The sequence below is a fragment of the Ictidomys tridecemlineatus genome, chromosome 10 (assembly GCF_052094955.1).
Source record: "Ictidomys tridecemlineatus isolate mIctTri1 chromosome 10, mIctTri1.hap1, whole genome shotgun sequence".
NCBI lineage: Eukaryota > Metazoa > Chordata > Mammalia > Rodentia > Sciuridae > Ictidomys > Ictidomys tridecemlineatus.
The window spans coordinates 128763381-128784991 of NC_135486.1; the positions used below are offsets into that span (position 1 = coordinate 128763381).

General features: G+C 47.5%; 1 protein-coding gene across 1 annotated transcript in view; it reads right to left on the reverse strand.

The window, feature by feature from the left end:
- Plk1 (polo like kinase 1) overlaps positions 1-21382 on the reverse strand; it is a 22646-nt gene extending 1264 nt beyond the window's left edge. The window contains exons 1-7 of the mRNA XM_005323755.5: positions 9514-21382; positions 8718-8886; positions 7799-7943; positions 6864-6957; positions 5264-5483; positions 1081-1236; positions 27-104 (exon numbers count right to left, since the gene is read on the reverse strand). Coding sequence (XP_005323812.1) covers positions 27-104; positions 1081-1236; positions 5264-5483; positions 6864-6957; positions 7799-7943; positions 8718-8886; positions 9514-9912 — 1261 coding nt within the window. The 5' untranslated portion in view covers positions 9913-21382. The remainder of the gene's footprint in view (positions 1-26; positions 105-1080; positions 1237-5263; positions 5484-6863; positions 6958-7798; positions 7944-8717; positions 8887-9513) is intronic.
- Between the last annotated feature and the right edge of the window lie 229 nt (positions 21383-21611).

Below are 21611 nucleotides of genomic sequence, written 5' to 3' on the forward strand. Positions count from 1 at the left end.
CACCCCCTATTCTGGGAGAGACCTACCGAGGCCATACTTGTCCGAGTAGTCCACCCACTTGCTGACCCAGAAGATGGGGATGCACGCGGGATCCTCCGCCTCCTCTGGAACAGACAGACAGACCACTGATCAGAACCAGTCTCCTCCCCGCCCACTCAGAGCCCACACCCAGGAAGCTTGCTGAGCACCCACTGCTCTGTCCAAGGGCCTGGGGCCCCAGAGAAGGCACAGCAGGGCCTCTGCCACCAACGAGCCCAGAGGAGTGGCAGCACACACACCTAACTGGCAAGCTATCACACTATGCACCAAGTTCCGCCCCTCCAGCAGGCTGGCGCTCACAGAAAGCCTACTGCGCACCAGGAGTTGGGGCGGGAATTCACGGAGAGAGCAAGATACAAAAGCCTGGCCTCGGAGCTCACATGTGAGGTGGGGTGTGGGGGGGAGATCAATCAAAACACATATGGACAAACTCCATAAGTTAGTTCTCTCATGGTAAAAGTCAGTGCCTAACTGGATTAAAAAACTGAGCAAATACACAATTCTGAATATATCAAATTGTTACGTTCAGTGCATGAAACAATCATTTTAAACACACTAAGCAAAGCCGGGAATTTTGGAATAAGCTGGGTGAAACGGTTATGGATAACTAACTACCCAGCAGGTAAAGGGTTGAGAAGGCCAGCAGTGGGTGCCAGGAGATGTTTGTGGAGCAGACATTGGAAGAAGCAAGAGTTCGAGGCTCGCAGATGTGGGGAGGAAGCGCTTTCCAGGGGCAGGAGCAGAAGGAACTAAAGGCCTGGGCCTGGGTCTCGGTGTCTGGAGGGAAGGCTGGGATCTACTGAGCAAGTGAACAGCATGCACAGACGTACACGCTGGCATGCTAGAAGGTGGAATACTTGTAGTGCAAGAAAAAGGCCACAGGGGCCCCACCCTGAGGGCCTTGGGTGTCAGGCTCACTCATTTAAATTTTGATCAATAGGAAACAGAAATCAAAGGGAGTCAGACGCTATTGACTTTCCCTGCTCCTCCAGGTGGCCCCAGCACCGCCCCCCCCCACCACTGGGGCCCTGCAGTACTCACCTTGCCTCACCAGCCCTCGCTCTGCGGGCTTGGAGGCATTGACACTGTGTAACTGCTGCAGCATGTCACTGAGGTGGCATTCGATCGCCTCATTCGTCTCCCGAACCACTGGTTCCTCTTTTTCCCGAGGACGATCAGGCTGGGGCTTCTCTGTGCCTAGGAAGGTGACAGTCATTAGCTGGGCACAAAATGGGGTGTGTCATAGGCGGGGACACAGGACCACCGTGACAGCTGGCACTATTCCCAGAGAAGAGCTTGTGGCTACCACTGCTTTGGGGAAACTGAGTCAGTATTCGCTTATCAGAGCAGCTGCTGTGCTCCTGTGACAGCTCCTGGTGCTCACCAGGAGGCCACAGAGCCAGGCACTCAGGCCTCTGACCAAACAGCGTGGCCTCGCAGGACATCACCTATCACCTAGGGAGACGGCCTGAAATCACCTACAGCTCAGAGCTGCTGCGCTTTAGGCAAAGAATTAAAGGCATCCTCGGTATCCAGAAAGACCCAGGGCTGAGAATCATAATTCATGGACTTAGTAGGCAACTTAATGAAAATTTAAGATTTTTCCACCTTAAAATTTGTTTTATACAATACTGAATTTATATAATGCTGAAACTAGTTACATATGAAATGTTAAAATGTAATATTAATTCTTCTCAGGAGTGAATAGTAAGCCTAAAGAAATTTAAAACAAATGTGCGCCCAAAAAAAAAAAAAAATTTGTTTTATATGCCTAGATGTAACCAAAGATGTAAACCAAAGTTTTCAAAAATAGCAAAATCAATAAATAAAACACTATGCTAGTATGGGGACTTCAGTGTGAAGTAATAAGAATTAGAGATTGGATTTAAAAACCCTAGGGAAGGGGCTGAGGATGTGGCTCAAGCGGTAGCGCGCTCGCCTGGCATGCGTGTGGCCGGGGTTCGATCCTCAGCACCACATACAAACAAAGATGTTGTGTCCGCCAAAAACTAAAAAAAAAATTTAAAAATTCTCTCTTAAAAAAAAAAAAAAAGGGCTGGGGATGTGGCTCAAGCGGTAGCGCGCTCGCCTGGCATGCGTGCGGCCCGGGTTCGATCCACCAGCACCACATACCAACAAAGATGTTGTGTCCGCCGAGAACTAAGAAATAAAAAATGTTAGAAAAAAAAAAAAATCCTAGGGAAGGGGCTGGGGTTGTGGCTCAGTGGTAGAGCACTTGCCTAGCATGTATGAGGCACTGGGTTCAATTCTTAGCACCACAATTAAATAAATGTCCATCAACAACTAGTAAAATATTTTTTAAAAAACGCTAATGAACAAGTGAGGGACAGTGTGTAGAATAGATAAACAAATGTTAATAACCACTGAAAAGCAGTGAGAATACATGGAAATTCATCATAGTTCTCTATGTTTGGGTAAGTTTTTTTTTTTAATGCTAAATATTTCAAATTAAAAACAAAAGAAAAAGTGATCCTTAAAATAATAGTATGCTAGCCTAAAGAATAAGATAGATCCATGAGTCCACTGCTAATATGATTAACTACGTAAATGGAAGAGAAGGGACAACACTCGTTGTAGAAGAAATCCAATCAATGATATGTAAAAGGCAAGGGGGGGTAGAAAAAAAAAAATCAGCATTTGTATACCTGAGTATTAGCCGGAGCAAAGCCCTAGGATCAATCCCCAGCATCACACACACACAAAAAATATATACACAGTAATAGTTGCTGCAGGTATAACCCACACATGGAGGCAAAAACTAATGGGCAATAGTTTGAGGAGAAAGAAGATAGTCTCAGAATAGTTCCCTGCAAGATACTTATTGATGATACAGGGAAAATAGTAACTTTGCAATGAAGAAACCCATCAGATGCCCCCTTAACCAAGTGGTCAAGATTAACATCACCAAGTAAAAAAAAAAAAAAAAAAAAAAAAAGCTGGGCCCAGTGGCACACACTTGTAATCCTAGTGGCTCAGGAGGCTGAGGCAGGAGGATCCCGAGCTCAAAGCCAGCCTCAGCAATTTAGTGAGGCCCTTAAGCAACTAAGTGAGACCCTGTCTCTAAATAAAATACAAAATAGGGCTGGGACATGGCTAAGTGGTCGAATGCCCTGAGTTCAATCCCCCGTACCAAAAAAAAAAAAAAAAAACCCAGAATCCAACATGAGATAGAACACCGAGAGGAACATCAGTTCTGCAGTAGTCTAGCCCAAAATGCACAACTCCAATGTAATCTCAAGGAAGCATCGAAATCAAATTAGGGGGCAGGGATAACTCTATTAGTCACTTAAATAGTAAGTAAATCTTGAAAAACAAATTGAAAGGTATTCTAGGAAATAACCTCACCAGTGCTTTTCAAAGGGCCATGACCACGAAACAGACTGAGGCCGTGTCCTAGGGTGGAGGAGACTAAGGCAACATGACAGCTAAATGCCAAGTGGGGTCCTGAATGGCATAGAACAGGGGTATGATGGGAAAAAACTGATGGGTCAAGGAAAGGCTGATGTTTGTTATATTGTCCCAAAGCTAATGTCTCTTTTTTTTTTTTTTTAAGGAGGGGCGGAGAAGGGGGGAGGGGGAGAGAGGGAGGGAGGGGGAGAGAGGGAGGGAGGGAGGGGGAGGGAGCAGAGAGGGAGGGGGGAGAGAGAGAATAAGAATAGAGGAGAGGAGAGAATATCTTTTTTTTTGGTAGATGGACAACACAATGCCTTTTTAAATTTTTTTTTAATGTGGTACTGAGAATCGAACCTGGGTCCCACCTGTGCTAGGCGAGCGCTCCACCACTGAGCCACAATCCCAGCCCCAATGTCTCAGTTTTGATAACTGTTTCTTGGTTAAGCGAGAGTCTGACATTTGAGGAAACTGGATGAAGAGCTTATGGGACTCTGCTTCATTTTATTTTGTAACTCTTCTAGGTAAGCCCCAAATTAATTCCAAAAAGTTTTAAAAGCAAGCAAGTAATCCCTAAAAGCCAAAAACTGAAATAGTTCTAAGTTCTGTATTAAAATGGTGACATATCCACACAGAGAAACAAAGTATTTCAAGCTACTTTTAAAAAAATATATTTCACAAAGGATAGTTTAAGCAAAGCAGAGCTTTAGAACCTTGGAACCACTTTATATATGTCAAAAATTTGGACTATGTTAAGATTTTCAACTTAAGAAATACATCCAAGTATAAAAATCAGAAGTAAAAAAAAAAAAAAATGTAACACATTTCTGTCTGAATCAGCCACTTAAATTAACCAAAGAAAAACATTAACTTCAAAGTGGAGAAGACAATTGCTATAAGATGACATTTGGGGGTGGGGGGCAACATTGGATCCATGTTCAAAGGCTTGAACTTGATAATGATGTCTGCCAGGTACCGTGGTTTGTAAAAGACCCTGTTTTTAGGAACTATACAGTTAACTATTAAGGGCAATGGACAAGATGTATATGAGATATTTTCAAATGGCTCAGGAAAAAAAAGGAAAAGATACATGGAGAGAGACTGACAAAGCAAATATGGAAAAAATGTAATTGGTGGATCTGGGGAAAAGGAAAGTATAGGAGTTAGTCCTGTCTACCACCTTTTCATAAGCTTGATCAATATAAAAATAAAACATTAAGATGATAAAATCAGAAATATCATAAACACGAGGTTTCCCCCCAAATATGCATTTCCTAACTCCACCCTCTGACAGGACCCAGTAAAGAGTCTCTGACTGTGATTTTGTAAGAAAATGTCCATCCTTTTAAAGAGACGCATACTGAAGTTTTAGGGGTAAATGGTGGAGTGCTAGAGTTCACTTTAAAAACACTTCAAAGGAACCACCAAGTAGATGAAGCAAATGTGTCAAGATCTGTGCGAGTGTTAAGTGGTGGGTCCAGGGGGTCTACTGCATTATGTCCTGGGTGTCTATGTGAAATGTTCCATATTTTCTCAATGAGCCATGCAAGAGTGATCGTGGGAACTTTTCACAGTGATCCAAAACTATTTTTCAGGCTTGGTGGGCTCAGCCATTTTCTTCTTGAGCCCGACACCCTGATCCAGCCAAGTTGCGTAAGGTCTGCTTTCCAGATAGAGCCCTGGGGCAGGAGGACACCAGGACCTTCTGGATGGGGGCCAGTCCCATGCCACACCCGAGGTCTGGAGGCCACACAGCAAGCTGTATGCACCTCTAAATCCTGGGCTCTGTTGGCTTACCCTGACGTGTGCTTACCTTTATTGAGGACCGTGAGAGGCTTCCGGTTACTGGGGTCAAGGCTGCTGGGAGCAATTGAAAACCTTGGTGGGATGGTGAGGCATGTGATGGGGAGACGGACAGGGATGTAGCCAGAAGTGAAGAACTCGTCATTGAGCAGCTCGTGAATGGTGGGGCGGGCAGTGGGATCTGTCTGGAGCATCTTTTGGATGAGGGAGGCAGCCACAGGGTTGATGTGCTGGAACAGAGAGCACAAGCCTTAAGCAGGATGTGACAGGGACCCCACATGCAGCACTGCCACAGTGGCCTGCAGGACCAGCCCACATGTAGACAGGCCCCTAGTCTCAAGGATGCCACAGGTCAGCAGTCCAGAGCAATGCCAAGTTCTCCACGATCAGCTTTGCCGACTCAACAAGGGTGGACTTAAGTGGCGAGTATAATTGTTTCCTTCCCCTTGAGACTCAAGATTAACTTGGCATAATTTCTCTCCTGAACTTGCCCTTGTACACTTAAAGTTGCTCACCACTAGAGGAGCACTGAAGAACAGGCCTTGAGGTTGGAAGACCTGCACTTAAACCTCCGCTTTGGCCTTTAGTATCAACTTGACAAGTAATCTGGACTTTCTAATGCCTTTGCATCTGCATCTATAAAATGGGAACACAGCCCCAAGCCTGGAGCCCCACTGAGAACATTCAATGGGATACAGTCTAACACAGGGCCAATGCACAGGAAGGGCTTAGCACTGATTCTGGACTTACTATGTACCAGGAAAGTGTTCCAAGTGCTTCCTGTCTATTAACTCATTTGCCCTCACAAAAACATCTGGGCGTAAGGATGAGGACACTGAGGCACACAGAGGCACAAGAGGCACAGAGAGGGTGAGGGCCTTGCCTAAGAATACACACCCAGCAAGAGGTGGAGATGTACTCCCACCCATGGAATCTGGTCACCTTGGGTCATTCCTTGCTGTCTTTCTAATAATGAACTCTTTGTGACTCAACAAGGGTGGACTTAAGAGGCGAGTATGATTGTTTGAAGACAGCAAGTCACAAGTTGAGGACACCAAACTGGGGAAATGGCTAGGTGCCAGCCTCTGAAACAGGCTATTCCTTTAAACAAACTTGTGCCGGTGGCTGTGAAAATTCGACACCATTTTGCCATTGCAAAGCCCTTGGATTCACAATGGCTCACAATTCAGTGAGCACTTACTGAATGCAAGTACTCTTGGAGAAGCTCCAGAGGCAGTCCCTCCACCTTATAAATGGGAAACTCAGCAGAGTCAAGACACTGGCCAGGTGTGACCTGGATGCTAAGCAGAAGAGTCCATTTGAATTAAGCTAGTCCATTTCCAAAGCATCAACCCATCTGCCTGATTGTCTCCTGTATTTTTTTCCTTCTTTTTACATAGCTTTTCTATCTACTTTCAATAATCTACAAACTTCCACTAGAAAAAAAAAAAATGCTTACATGTACATATGCATCAAGTTCTGGAGGCAACTTCAGATAAACATCCCCTATAGCTCCGTGAACCCCTAGACCTATCTCTGTCCTCAGTATAGAGTTGGGCTCAGTAAATAAGCTTCTGGAGAAAAATTAATTTTAAAGTGTTGTTAGTCACCTTGGGAATACTGTATTCATTCTTCTTGATCCGGAGGTAGGTCTCTTTTAGGCAAGATGTCTCAAAAGGTGGTTTGCCCACTAACAAGGTATACCTGTAAGCACAAGGTCAGATTCAGCACCAGCCTCTCAGGCAAAAATGCAAATGCAGAAGTAGCCTCAGGGCCAGAAGGAAGAGCAGGCATCCTTTGGACACACTCTGCTTAGCAGCCCCAAGATCAATAGCTAGGATTAGCCTTCAGTAGAATACAAGTGACCAGACCTGGATTCTAGTGGGCCAGGGATTGTTCCCCTCTGGCCTGCAGCGATCCAGGGCCTGAGGGTGCAGGCCATGTACATCAGGTCATTAGGTGGACTACCTGCTCCTGTAGGAGCAGCTCCATGTTCAGTAACTCTGTACCGAAGGTTTGTCGGTTTTATTTGAAAAAAAGTTCCATTGCAAAGAAGTCTGAAAGCCATTGCTACAACCCACGTCTCACCCCCGAGTACCCAGGCCAACAACAACACAACAGATTACACCTAAAAAAGCCCAGGCCTCTGCTCACCACTAACCCTTCTCTGCTAGGCTTGATCCAGATATCAAGGCACCTCCCACCCCGAGCTGATCAGAGTTTCTAAAACTTCACTGTGCAAAGGAAACATCCAAATTCCAATTTGGTAGGTATAGTCTGGGTCCTGGGATTCTTCACTTCTAACAAGCTTTCAGCTGATGCTGCTGTTGCTGCTGGTCTCGGAGGCCACAGCAGGGTTGTGGAGGCCTCCAGCCCCTTCCCTGAAGCTAAGGCCCAGGCCATGGGAATCCAAGTGATGAAGAAAGCTATGGTAAGGTGTTGTTGGGGGGCAGCCTTTCCACAAGGCAGGATGAATGCAGCCAGGCGAATGTCTCAAAGGGCCCCCTCTGAGGCCAAATAGGGCCGGAGCCAACTCCCAACTTACATGATACACCCAATGGACCATACATCCACCTCGAAACTGTGCCCCTTCTTGCTCAGCACCTCGGGAGCTATGTAATTAGGAGTCCCGCACAGGGTCTTCTTCCGCTCCCCATCATATTCCACTTTGGTTGCCAGTCCAAAATCCCCTGGGACAGAGGGAGGAAGAGGGGGTACTCAGATGCCAGCCTCTGCCATCTATCACTGCAGACAGCTGGCTCAGGCTTGCCCATCAAGCATCAGAGTCATTTGATCCCACAAGCCTCTGTTCCTCGTGGGCAGGAAGGCTTACCCAGAATCCTCCTTGCACTGGCCACAGGGACCAGGGCCTCCTGCTGACCTTTCTCAACCCTCCTCTTAGAAAAGGGAATTGACAGAGCAAAACTCAAATGCCTTTGAGGATTAAAGGAATACCCTTTAAGACAGCTGCTTAGTAAGTTGGTAAGGAAGTGACAGGGAGAGGTGGGGACAGGGGCAAGCCAGAGGGAGAATCTATGAGACACACCTGCTTTTCGGCCTAGCACAGGTGCCCTGAGGGAATGCCACCCTTGGGATAGTGGAGCTTCCAGTTTAAAAGAAGCTCCAAATCCAATTTTTTAGGCCATGTCTCCCAATTTTAAAAATGGAAGCCAGCTGGGCAGTAGCTCAGTGGTAGAGTGCTCTCCCAGCACTCCAGAAGCACCTCTCCCAAATAAGAAACGAATTCAAATTATTTTTCTAAGATACCATGTTGGGGCATACAAATGAAGCATCTTGAAGGCCAGACTCAGGCTTGTGGGCTCCGTTTTAAACTTCTAGACTAAAGAGACGTCTAAAGGCGACAGCAGCCCAGCCTTTCCCTCCTCCTGATACCCTCTCTCCAGGCGCCTGCTCATTCCCACCATGACAACAGTGGCGGCGAGCCCCCTCCAGCAGCATCTCACCTATTTTCACCTCCAGACTCTCGTTCAGAAAGAGGTTGCCCAGCTTGAGGTCCCTGTGAATCACCCGGTTTCGGTGCAGGTACTGGCAGCCCAGGACGATTTGCCGCAGGTAGTAGCGGGCCTCGGGCTCGGTCAGGGCTTTCCGCCTCTTGTGCAACTCCAGGAGCGACTGGAGGAGAAGGGCAGGCGGACTTGAGGGTTACCTGGCAAAGGAGCCCTGGACGAACCCGGACCCTGGCGGACCGAAGGGTCTGGGCAGGTTTCTCCCCATCGGATCCTCCCCCCGCCCCGCGCCCTCTCCAGGACCCTGCAGTCGCCTGCAGCACCCCCTTTCCTACGGTCCCTCCTCCAGTCCCGCTCTGGAAGCTCGAGTCCCCAGGCTCCCGACCTTCTCCGGAAGCTCAGAAGTTCGGCCCCAAGCACCCTCTCCCGCACCCAGCCCACTCCGGAAGCTCTGGCCCGCGGCGCCCCCGACCCAGGAGTCTTCAGCAGCCGCCGGGCTCCTGCACCGCCCAACGCACACTTCGCGTCCAGGAGACGCCTTTCCTAGCAGCAGTAGGTCTGGGCCACTTGGCCGGAACCTCCTTCCTAGCAGCTCCGAGAGCCCAGCAGCCCAGAGCAGGGCCCATTTCCATTCCCAGCTCGAGGGTTCCCAGCACCCACTCTCCAGCAGCCTCCAGCAGCCCCGGGTCCCAAGCGCCCCTTTCCGGGAAACTCTTTCCCAGCAGCTCCAGGTCCGGACACCCCAACCGGAGCCCCCAGGCAGCTCCAGGGCCCCCGCCGCAGCCACACTCACCCTCCGGCGGCAGAGCTCCAACACCACGAACACGAAATCGTTGTCCTCGAAAAAGCCGTGGAAGCCTACGACATGCTGGTGGGCCAGGCTGCGGTGAATGGAGATCTCCATGGACATCTTCTCTTTCTGGTGCGGCTTAAGCAGCAAAGACTTAGGCACGATCTTGCCCGCGAACACCTCTTTGGTGTCTGCGTCCGAGATCTCGAAACACTTGGCGAAGCCGCCTTTGCCCAAAAAGCGGCCCCGCACATAGCGCCGCCGGCTGCGTGGGTCCACTAAGACCTCGGGGATCTCTTTCGCTAGTGGAGCAGCCGCTGGGGCTCCAGCAGCCGGAGCCCCGACTTTCCCTGGGTCGGCTGGTGCCCGCGCCAGCTTCCCCGCAGTCGCCGCCGCACTCATGTTCCCAGAGTTGCTCAGCAGACCTGGCTGGGTGCAGAGGCTCGGCTCCGCACCGCTCCGCTCCTCCCCGAATTCAAACGCGGCGCTGGGAACGTTACAAAAGCCTACGCGCCACTGATTGGCCGCGGGGATTTAAAATCCAAACCCGCCCGGCGCGCGGCACCATGGGAGCGACCGGAGCCGCAGCCGCCTTTAATTCCGTATCCAGCCCCTTAGAAAACTTGATTGACAGCATCCGCAGACAGCCTGCACGTGTGATAGCCTGGGAAACCCTACCCCGCGTGGGGATGCCGAGACCCAGTCCCGGGAGGGGACAGTTGGTTTAGGGTTTGCCTCCTGCGGCGGGGAAGCTCCTGCAGTTCACTCGCGCCGCCTCCTGGTGGCTTTTCCTAACACCTTCCTCCCTCCGCCTCCCGACTTCTGGAATAGAAACTCGGAGACCTGGCGGCACGAAGAGGCGGCTTAGGGCAGTACCTGATTGCCATCATCAGCTCTCTGCCAACCCAGGCTAAACAAACAGAAATCTAAGTAAAAACGGGATGCTTGTCCTGTTTTAATGCACCTCTCATGGCAAATCCTCCACATACCCCCACTTCAAATATTGGCTCCCTCTGCGTCCCTGTTTACTGAGCAACTACTTGAAGTTCAGTGCAGGGAGCGGCAGCATTACCATCACCTGGGAGCTCGTTAGAAAGGCAAGGACAACTGTTCAGGCTCTACCTGCTCTACAGGGTCAGAATTTGCCTTTAAACAAGGCTGCCCAGGTGATTCCTACACGTGGTGAAGTTCAAGAAGCAACACACAAACACAGCCAAAGATGCTGGCTCACTGCTGGACCTACCTCCCAGTGGACATTGCAATTTCTTGGTCAGGGGGAGGATGGCTGGTTGGAAGAATGCCTAGCACACTGGCATGTCATGGCCAAGTTTGTCCTGCAGGTTGTTTTGTTTGGCTTTTAAAAATTTGAATTCATTTCCAGTATTTAAAAAGGGAGCGCCCATAAAAATGAAGGTTTGTGGCTTTTCCTGAAGGGGAGAAAATCAGCTCAAGCAATTATAAGCCTAGATGTTCTTCCGGTTGGCTGGCATTCCCAGCATCCTCAACACCTTTGCCCATTTCCTGTCTGGCTTCTGTAGGCACTGCAGTGGCCACTCTGGAGTGGCAAAGCACCCAGGTTAGAAGCTCTTTCTCTGTGCTGCCCTAGCACCTATGGGTCCCTGACAGAACAAAACCTAACCATATAGTCAATGGTCTTTTTGTTTGGGTTTTGTTTTGATACTAGGGATTGAACCCAGGGCCTTGCACATACTAGAAAAGTCCTCCCTCTATCACTGAGGGCTACACCCCCAGCCCTCAAACTTGAGCATATTGTGCTCTTTCCCAGCCTCCTGGTTAAGCTGAGAGACAATGATGAGGATTGGTGCTGTGGTTTCTACCCCTGTTCCAAGGTCACAGTGCAATGCCTGATTAAAGAGGGTAAGCACTGAATGTTTGCTGAATAAAAGAAAAGTTAAAATTTTTTTTCAATTAAGCTATTTTTTTTGTCCCCTTGGTGTGTAATCTTTTATTTGAAAAATTTCACTGAAATTTAGTATATTTACAGGGAAAAAAAAAACATTGTCGTAATTCAACAGCTAGGTGAATAATCACAAACCCAAAGGCCCTTTGCAAACAGTACCCAGATTGAGAAAGCAAATGCTACAAGACCCCAGAAGTGCCCCTGATGCACTGTGTGGAGTCCCCAACACCGCCTTCCAGTTGATGGCCCACGTGGAGAGAGCCACAGGGCTCCCAGAACAGACATGGCTGGCATATAACAGAGGAAGGGAATGAAGCAAATCAGAAAAGGAAAAGGTGCAGGCCCAAGTCCAGAGGAAACTGGGTGCAAACTCCCTGTGGGAAGGAGGGGGTTCGAGGCTCTAGGCCTGCTTCTGCTTCCAGGCAGCCCGGCTCCAGCTGGGGCTGAACCGCACACTACAGAATGCAGCAGGTGTCGGGCTGGAGCCTGGTCCAGGCGGTGAGGATGTGTGAAGTCGGGGTTCCAGGCCAACCCCTGCTTTTCCTCAGCTGCAGCACGGGCAGGCTGCAGGGCCAGACAGCTGTGGTCCAGGGCCAGATGACAAGCACAGCTTCCTTTCTCGACAGTCTTAAGAGTCCAGATTGACCCATTCAAAAACAGGCGCATCAGGCTAGGAAATCATCAGCCTCCAAGGGTCAGACTTGAGATTCCAACAAGGGCTCATTAGCAGCTTAACTGCCTTTTCAAAGCCAAATGTGGGTTTCCATCCAGAAACTGGCTCTCTTTCATGTGCTCCCTTTCTTTCCAGAAGCTCCAGCAGACACAAATCACAATAAAAATCACCAGTTATAGAGATTTCTCCCGCTGTAGCCACGAAATGCAAATGCCAACTTGTGACAAAAAGCCAGGAAGTTGTATGTCATGGACACCTTTTTTTTTTTTTTTTTAATGGGGAAGATCCTCCTGGCATTGATAAAATTATAAACATATAATATTTTATATATCCAGGTGCAACAGTCATAAAATACAAAGCCATTTTTTAACCTTTATTTTATTTATTTATTTTTATGTGGTGCTGAGGATCAAACCCAGTGCCTCACAGTTGCTACGCAAAAGTTCTGTCACTGAGCCCCAGCTCTAGCCCACAAAGCCAATTTCTTAAATGCAAATTTTCTCAGATCCCTAAAAGTAATTCTACATTTATAATGTTGCAGTGTTACAGGTTACAAGCCTGCCATTTGAACTCTTATGCAGAATGTCCACACCACAAAGTATGGTTTTTTTTTTAAAGAGAGAGTGAGAGAGGAGAGAGAGAGAGAGAGAGAATTTTTTTTTAATATTTATTTTTCAGTTCTCGGCGGACACAACATCTTTGTTGGTATGTGGTGCTGAGGATCGAACCCGGGTCGCACGCATACCAGGCGAGCGCGCTACCGCTTGAGCCACATCCCCAGCCCCAAAGTATGATTTTTAAGCCATGGAATAAACCAATAAAACAAGTTAGAGTGTTTTGCATTCACATATCCCAAGAACTATTGTTGAGTATCCATGTATTCTTTATTTATTCCATTTAGAAACATTTACCAAAAAATGAGGAAAATATCCCTAATTTCTTGGGGTCCTGTAATAGCTGTTTTCATAGTCCCTTCTCTTTGACAACATGAAGTTTTCATTTTTATTTTTGCTTTATTTTGAGACTAGTGGCACTGTGTTGCTAAGACCGGGCTTGGAGTTTCCAGGTTCCTATGTAGCAATTATGGTGTGTTAATACAATCTATCTGCACAGTTCAGTAATAATGATTCTAACAGTGAACCCTCCCGAGCTCTGATTATGTGCCAGCTTGGCAAAGATGATTGCACTTCATCTTCACAGCGACACCAAGGAGAAAAGAATTATTATTCCTGCTCTGTAGATGAGGAAATGAGCACTTCTGGATGAGGTTGCTTGCCAAGGTTATGTGGCCAGGAGGTGGGAGGATCTGCAACGTCAACCAACTCTGCTGACTCCAAATACACCCACCTGCACAGTGCCTGCCTGTACACAGCCTCTCGGGGCCTTGGTGTTTGTGCTGTAAGGCTGCAAACCCCTTGTCCACTGCTCCCTCCCTCCCTTCCTGCTAAAAAGCTATAGACGTATTATTAACTTGGGAATTAAATAACCTGGGTTTTAATGCCAGCAACTTCCTTCCCGATGTGTGACCTTGGGCAAACTACTTACCCTCTCTTTGCCTCAATTTCCAGGACTATAAAATGGAGGTCATTAGAGTGCCCATCTCCTAGGACCCTATCTAGGAGTGCATATTGAAAATACTTGTAAAGAGATTAAACGAGGACAGCACTTCAAACAATGCCAGGCACAAAGCACATGGTTTTATTTTATTATTATTATTATTTTTTTTTTTTTGGTACTGGGGATTGAACCCAAAGGGTGCTTTACCACTGAGCCACATCCCCAGCCCTTTTCATTTTTTATTTTGAGTTTTGCTAAAGTTGCTAAGGCTGGCTTCAAACTTGGGATCCTCCTGCCTCAGCCTCCTGAGTCTCTAGGATTACAGGTATGCACCACTGTGCCTGGTAGTTGTTGTTATTAAAATAAAAAGAACCTGAGCTGAGGCCTGGGCTCTTGGTCTCCCCCAGGCCTTTGCAATCCCTAAGCCTCTCATTTCGTTATTCTCCCAGCCCCCGGCCCTACTGCTTCCTCCAGCTCTTGTTGTTCCCATGGACAACCAGAAAGTGCACCCCAGACATCAGAGACTGTGGTGAGCACAGCTGAAGAGACAAGTTGATGGGCCAAGGGAAAACAGGGGTGAATGTTCAGACCCAGAGTCTGAAACCGGAGGTGTGAATTTCATTCATGTCTTTTCTCAGATGATTTTCATCTGCATGACCGCTTTGCCCAATGCCCATGGACTTGAAGATACAGAAAGGTCCCCGGACATAGAGGTGCCTGGAGCCAACCCACCAGAGAAAACTTCAGGAAAACAAAGAATTAACCCCTGGAGCAGCAAGCAAGGACTCAGAGCCAACTGCACCGGGTCCATGGAATTGGAAGAGCTTCATGAAACATGAACTTTTGCAGCCAGGTAGGAGTTGGCTCTGACTGCAGTCCAGCCACTGACTAGCTGTGGCATCTTTACTTAACTTCAGCTGTGTGCAAATTTACTTTACCTCTCCCTTTATTCATTTCCTCCTCTGCAAAATGGGCTGTGAAAATCCCTAGTTTTTAAATTTTTTTTTTAGTTGTAGATGAACACAATACTTTTATTTATCTATCTATCTATCTATCTATTTATTTATTTATATTGGTGTTGAGGCTCAAACCCAGTACCTCACACACGTGAGGCAAGCCCTCTACCACTGAGCTAAAACCCCAGCCTGAAAAATCCCTACCTTTTAGACAGCTGGGAGAATGAAATGTTTTCTAAGTGCCTGGCACTCCATCATGCAAAGCAGGGAAGAATGATCTCTTTTCTCCATCTTTTTGTGATGGACTGATTATGAAAGCAAAGGTGTTCTTAATCTAATTTTAAATTTTAAAACACACACACACACACACACACACATACACACACACTCACATACACATACATATAAGAATGTAGCAGCTGGGTGTGGTGGCACATACCTAATCCCAGCAGCTCTGGAGGCTGAGCAAGCCTCAGCAACTTAGTGAGACCCTGTCTCAAAATTATAAATAAATATAAAAGGCCTGGGAATGTAGCTCAGTAGCTCAGCGCCCCTGGGTTCAATCCCCAGTTTAAAACAAAAATGAACAAACAAACAAACAAACAAAAAAAAAAAGTTGCATCTTATACTCTAAGGGGCTCACTCAAGGGTTTTCACATTCTGGTGACTTTATTTATAGGGACCATTTATTGAGTGCCCACCCGCAGCCCGCTCTCACACCTGCACATGAATGCACTTGAAGTTCAACCCTCCCCATCTTGCCCACTTGTGGATGAGATGGAGGTTCTGGAGGTGGGGTGACCGTGACAGGGCTAGTAAATGCAGGGTGGGCCTGCCCTGCCTGTCTCCAGAGCCCACACTTTGGACCACTATGATGACCCTGAATACAGGTCCCTCGGGTCTCCGTGTCCAAGGACTCGTTGGCTTTCTCCCCTACCAAGCTATAAGATCCTGTGGGGGGCGGGGGGGGGTTGTGGCTCAATGGTAGAGCGCTCCCCTAGCGCAGGCGAGGCCCTGGTTCGATCCTCAGCACCACATAAATAAATAAAATCAAGGTATTGTGTCCAACTACCACTAAAAAGTAAATATTTATTAAAAAAAAAAAAATCCTGTGGGTGGGGACTGGCTCCATCTTATTCTCTGCTGTATTCCCAGGACCTAGGGCAGTACCAAGCACTCAGGGGTGGCTCAGTCAAGAATTTGGCAAATGACACTTTCTTCTCTATGTCACATGATATCAGGTCCCACATCCCCACTGTGAAGAGGCAGCAAGCACACATGCTACAAAAAGCACATGCCATTCTGAAAGTTTCTGAGGGTTCCGGCTGGGACGGCACTTGTCCAAGCTGGCAGGACATTTTGCTGAGACCAGTTCTATAATAACCATGCCTTTGGACACACTGTCCCAACACTGCCTGTACCATTTCAAGGGCCTCGAAGCTCACAGAAGTTACCCCAAGAGATCACCAGCTGGATCTGTGTACCTGTCGCAACCATCCAGATGGGCTTGATGCCAATTTGTTCTAGAGAGTGGCCAAGGCCAGACAGAACCCTCAGGGCTGTCACCTGACGGATCAGGATATTGAAAAGGCCTCCCCAGTCACCAGAACTCTTCTTTATAGTGAGAAACTTCTGAGGGTGTGTTAAATAGGTACACTATCTCATTAATTCAAGTCTGATTAATTTCAAGTCTGCTGCCACCCAGATGGGTCAATGACAAAGAAAGAAACTGTGGCCTCAGGTCCTAAGTGAATTAATGGATACAGAAATGACTAATTCAGAAGCCACCACCCATTCCAACCAACCACAAGGGCTGTGCACTGCCCACATAAAACAGAACCAGTCAGCAGGAGCCTCACAGGTTCAGCATTCAACCCTGTGCCCTGTACCAAGGATCTGGCATGTGAGACTAACCTGGGGCAGAAGTAGGGCTACATCCGGGCAATCACCCCGTCAAAAATGTGCTGAATAACCCACAGGCTCAAGTCTCATTCCTCAGGAGCCAGTGTGGGGACAAGAACGTAACTAGAATTCCACCTCAGACCGTGACAAGGGCCCTGCTGGGCTGTAATGGGGTCCATAGGAAAGCAGTTCTAGAAGACGCCTGTGCACTAAATGGCTTTTTGTTGAACACCCCTCTTGGACCAAGCAATATTTCCCTCTGCTCCCTAATTGAGGCCCAGATGCCCCTTCAGGAGTATCCTCTGAAGGTACCCGCCAGACAGTGAAGAGAGACGAGGTAGGTGGTGAAGGTAAGCAGGAGAGGAATGAAGACAACAGAAAAAGGAAGGGGACTGGATGGCCCCTGATCACTCTTCCTGCCTGGTCCTCCCACCCTCCTCTGATATCACCCCCACCACCGGGTGCCAACTCTCAGCCCATGCAGGTACATGGCTGGGAGAAGTCAGTGTATTTGAACTTCCTGGCCACAGCGATGACTTGAGTCTGAATACTGTCCAGTCTGAACCAAGAACCAAATCCAGGTTGGTTGGTTGGTCTTCCCCAGCAAAGGGAAGTCCTATCTATCAATAAGGAGAGCTGTGGGGTCACACATGGAGCCTGAAAATAGTGCCAACTCAAAGAAGAGCAGAGGTGAGAGCGGACGGAAGAGAGATGGATCCCATGACCCTGTTTGGAGTCCTGGGATCTAACCGGAGCCTGATCCATTCCTGGCCTTCGAAGCTCCGAGAGCCAACAAATCCCTCTCTGCCCCAAGCCAACTGCCAACTGGAAGGCTCCCAGTCAGGTCTTTTCCATCTGCCTCCTCTTCTGGGACTACTTCAAGGACAAAGAGATTTTCTTCTCAGGGGGTTATAAAAGTAATTATCTGGTGACAGACTGTCCCTGGAGACAGAGCCACCATGGAGACAGAGTCCAGCTGGCCTTTCCTAGGATACACACTCAGGACATTAACACACTTTCAAATGATACCAGAACATAATCATAGACTCATTCACTGTCTGTAGTAGATACCGGTTTTGTCTTCTCAGAACCTCGCTTCGGTAATGGAGTCTGGCTTTCTTCCCCACCTGGCAGGGGGCACAGAGGAAAGCTCATGACCCAGATTGGGCTCATCATAGAGCCAAACACCACTGGCCACAGCGATCAATCCAACAAGGATCTGCCAAACTAAAACTGGGAGGTAGGGGAACCTTTCATTCAGGATGCGAATCTGGAGCTGATAGTTGTTATGTCCTCAAATGCTCAGAGAGGGGCTGGGGATAGAGCTCAGAGGCTGGTAGAGCGCTTGCCGCGCATGCGCAAGACCCTGGGTTCAATCCCCAGCCCCACCAAAAAAAAAAAAAACTACAGAGAAAGCCACTTACAGTTGAGAAAAGGAGGCAACACAGCATAAGTCGGCACAAGTTTACCTGCGTCTCCCAAAGTCCGGTTTCCCCTTTTCACTATTAGAACCTGTTTTTTGAGTTTTTTTTCAGGTTTTTTTTTTCCTTTTTGTACTGGGGATTTTAACCCACGTGTTTTACCACTGAGCTATATTCCCTAGCCATTTTTCCTTTCCTTTTGAGACAGGTCTCAATAAATTTCTTAGGGCTTCGCTAAATTGCTGAGGGATCTCCCTCCTGTCTCAGCCTCCTGAGCCAGTGAAATTACAGGCATGCACCACCATGCCCGCTTCCTCGAGGTTTTGCTGTCCAATGTGGCCATGTGATGCCACAGTCTGGCTGGGCACAAAATAGGGCACAAAATAACCGAGCCGCCACGAGGCACACACGTAGGTTCAAAACAGGAACTCCTTTATTATCCGAGCCCGTGCACGCCACCCACGCGGCCCTTCCAGGAACCACCAACCGGAAATCCCTCCTCAGGCACTTCCCCAACCAATGTGAACTCTCCAGGAATCCCTGCGAGAACTCCAACCCTAACCCTAACCCTAACCCTAACTCCGCCCCAGGCAGACAGCAGGGGTCTAATATATAATTGAATACACAGCTTAACGTAACCATCATCATCTGAATAGATCACTGGCGTCACCTCTCAACCACTCCCTTCTGGCACAAATGCTATGCGTCATTCCAATTTGGCTGTGGCTCTCAGCAATGTGACAATACAGTAGGAGCTGGGGTGCCTGATGACATCATGGAGCCCATCACTCACCTGCCTTGGCCCATATGCCTATCTACGCACTGTGAGATGAGAGAGAAACTTCTATCTTGCTGGAGGAACTACATTTTGGTGGTTTCTTTGTTACAGTAGCCGAATATGTCCCTTTACTAATGTGCAAATGAAAAAGAGAGAGGAAAGCCAGCCAGCTCAATGGAGTTCACGTTTGCAAAGAGTTGTCCCTGCAAAGTTACTACTTCTGGAGTGCCAAGTGCCAGGAACTGTCCCTTCATACAGCTCATTTAACTGTACCCACTCCAGCTTTCTGAGGGGCCACTGTTGTTCCCTGTCTGCAGTTTAGGATTCCAGGGCACAGGGAGATGGAATAACTTGCCCAAGGTTCCCATTACATTACTGCTTATGCTTGTCTTTCCATGATTTGTTTTGGGAGCCAATAACCCGCCCCTCCTTTCTGCCTACACTGGCTTTATTTATTTTTTGTTGTTTTTGGATATGCATGACAGCAGAGTGTATTTTGACATATTATACATACATGGAGTCTAACTGGGATCCCATTCTTATGTTTAAACATGGTATGAGTCACTCTGGTTGTACATTCACATATGAACATAGGAAAGTGATGTCCAGTTCATTCTACTTTTTTTTTTTTAAAGAGAGAGTGAGAGAGGAGGGAGGGGGAGAGAGAGAGAGAGAGAGAGAGAGAGAGAGAGAGAGAGAGAGAGAGAGAGAATTTTTAATATTTATTTTTTAATTCTCGGCGGACACAACATCTTTGTTGGTATGTGGTGCTGAGGATCGAACCCGGGCCGCACGCATGCCAGGCGAGCGCGCTACCGCTTGAGCCATATCCCCAGCCCCTCATTCTACTTTCTTATTCCCAGTCCTCCTCCTTTCTCTTCATTCCCCTTTGTTTAATCCAATGAACTTTTATTCCCCCACCCCAAACACACACACCCTTATTTTGTGTCAGCATCCACATATCAGAGAGAACATTCAGCCTTTGGTTTTGGGGGCTGGCTTATTTCACTTAGCATGACAGTCTCCAGTCCCATCCATTTAGCAGCAAGTGCCATAATTTCATTCTTCTTTATGGCTGAGTGATATTCCATTGTGTATATATGCATATTTTCTTTATCCATTCATCTGTTGAAGGCCATATTTGTTTTTCAAGCTGGATTCTATCACATGCAACAAAGCATCCTAACTGGATTTTTTCTAATCTAATTTGCACATTTCTTTACAGAGTCTAACACTATGGTACAAATCGTAAAGACGCCACTTAACTCATGCAAGAAATACCTTCTTCCAGGAAAGCTGCTTCTGTTTATAATCATCAGACCACAGCTGTAGCTACAAGGTAACAGGGCACATTGCAAGGACACATCTTCTCAGAGGGGACACTAGCCTTTCTGCCAGTGGCACACATTATTGGAAGATCCAGTCCCCATCCCCTTTTCCTTGCCTGCCTGGAAAAGCAAGATATTCACTTTTTGCTTTCTGGAAAGCAAGGGCTGGCCAGAGTCACAATTCTGGGCGATGCAGAATCTCGCAGCATGGAGGGATTGTAGCATATACTGGCTGCAAGTACCAGCTCTCGAGCCAGAATGCCTGGATTTCCTGCCACTTCAGCTGGGTTAATCTGGCCATTTACCTAACCTCTGTCCCTTGGGGATAATGACTAGATCTATCTCATGATCAATTGTGAAGATTTAAGCAATTTAAATAATGTAAAGAATTCAGAAGAGTATCTGGTACATAGTAAACATTCTATGAATCTTCAACAAGATTGGTACTTTTTTATAATGCTTCAGTCCTGGTATGGAACCATCTCTAAGATGTATTAAGAAGCCAGATGCAGAACACAGGTGTAGGTGCTCCCTTGTTGGAATAAACAAGAGTTGGGGCACACACCTGGATCTGCTTGTGCGTGCACAGCCTATCTTTTGTATAACAGAGAACCAAAAACTGTTCAGAGAGGTTGCATCTGGGACACAGAATGTGGGACTGGAACTCTGCACTGAGGAGACCTACTCCATGATATCTCCTTTCTCTAGCAACTGGACTTGATTTTTGAAATTATGGGCTTGAATTAATGATTTTAAAAGTACATTTGAAAGGCCCCCCAACATCCCATACATTTCAGTTGTTTACCAACAAAGTAGGTAGTCATTCGCAAAAGCGGCAGGCTTCCTTTTGCAGATGTGCGAGCACAGCTGGATGGAAGTCTGTTAGACAGGCCCTGGGAGATTTCTGAAGTCTAAACTCTGCCAATTCTGAGATTCACTTTTATGGTGGCACAGAAGGACGAAGGACCTTGGGGAGATGCCAGGATAAGAGCAGGAAACATGGGAATTATCATGGCTGGCTGGCATCAGAGAGGACACACAGCAGACACACAGCAGACAGCTCAAGGTAAGTTTGTCTCATCTTTCAGGGCACAGCTGGAGTGCAGGCTGTGGAGCCAGACAGACATGCGTCAGCCATTCCTTCCCAGTATGGATTAGACAAAACTGTCTAACGTCTCTGAGTTGTTTTCTTGTCTGTAAACTGGGAATAACATCCACCTTACAGAGTTGATGAGAAATAAGCAAGGCATAGTGTGCACCTACAGTCCTAGTTACTCAAGAGGCTGAGGCAGGAGGATCTCTTGGGTCCAGGACTTTGTGAAATAAGTGAGCCAATGAATAGAAAGATGGTGACCTGACACCAGGCACATGGTGAAGAGCCTGGGGAAAACAGCAGCAGCCATGGCTGGGAGTGGAGCATGCTCACCCTCAAACAACTCATCCATGTGTACATCTTTTAATGCACGAACACACAAAAAATGACAAACCAGAAGGGAGTTTTAATAGAATTAGCGAAGATGATTACATAAGGCTCTTTCTGCAAACCCCACAACTGGAAGGTAGGT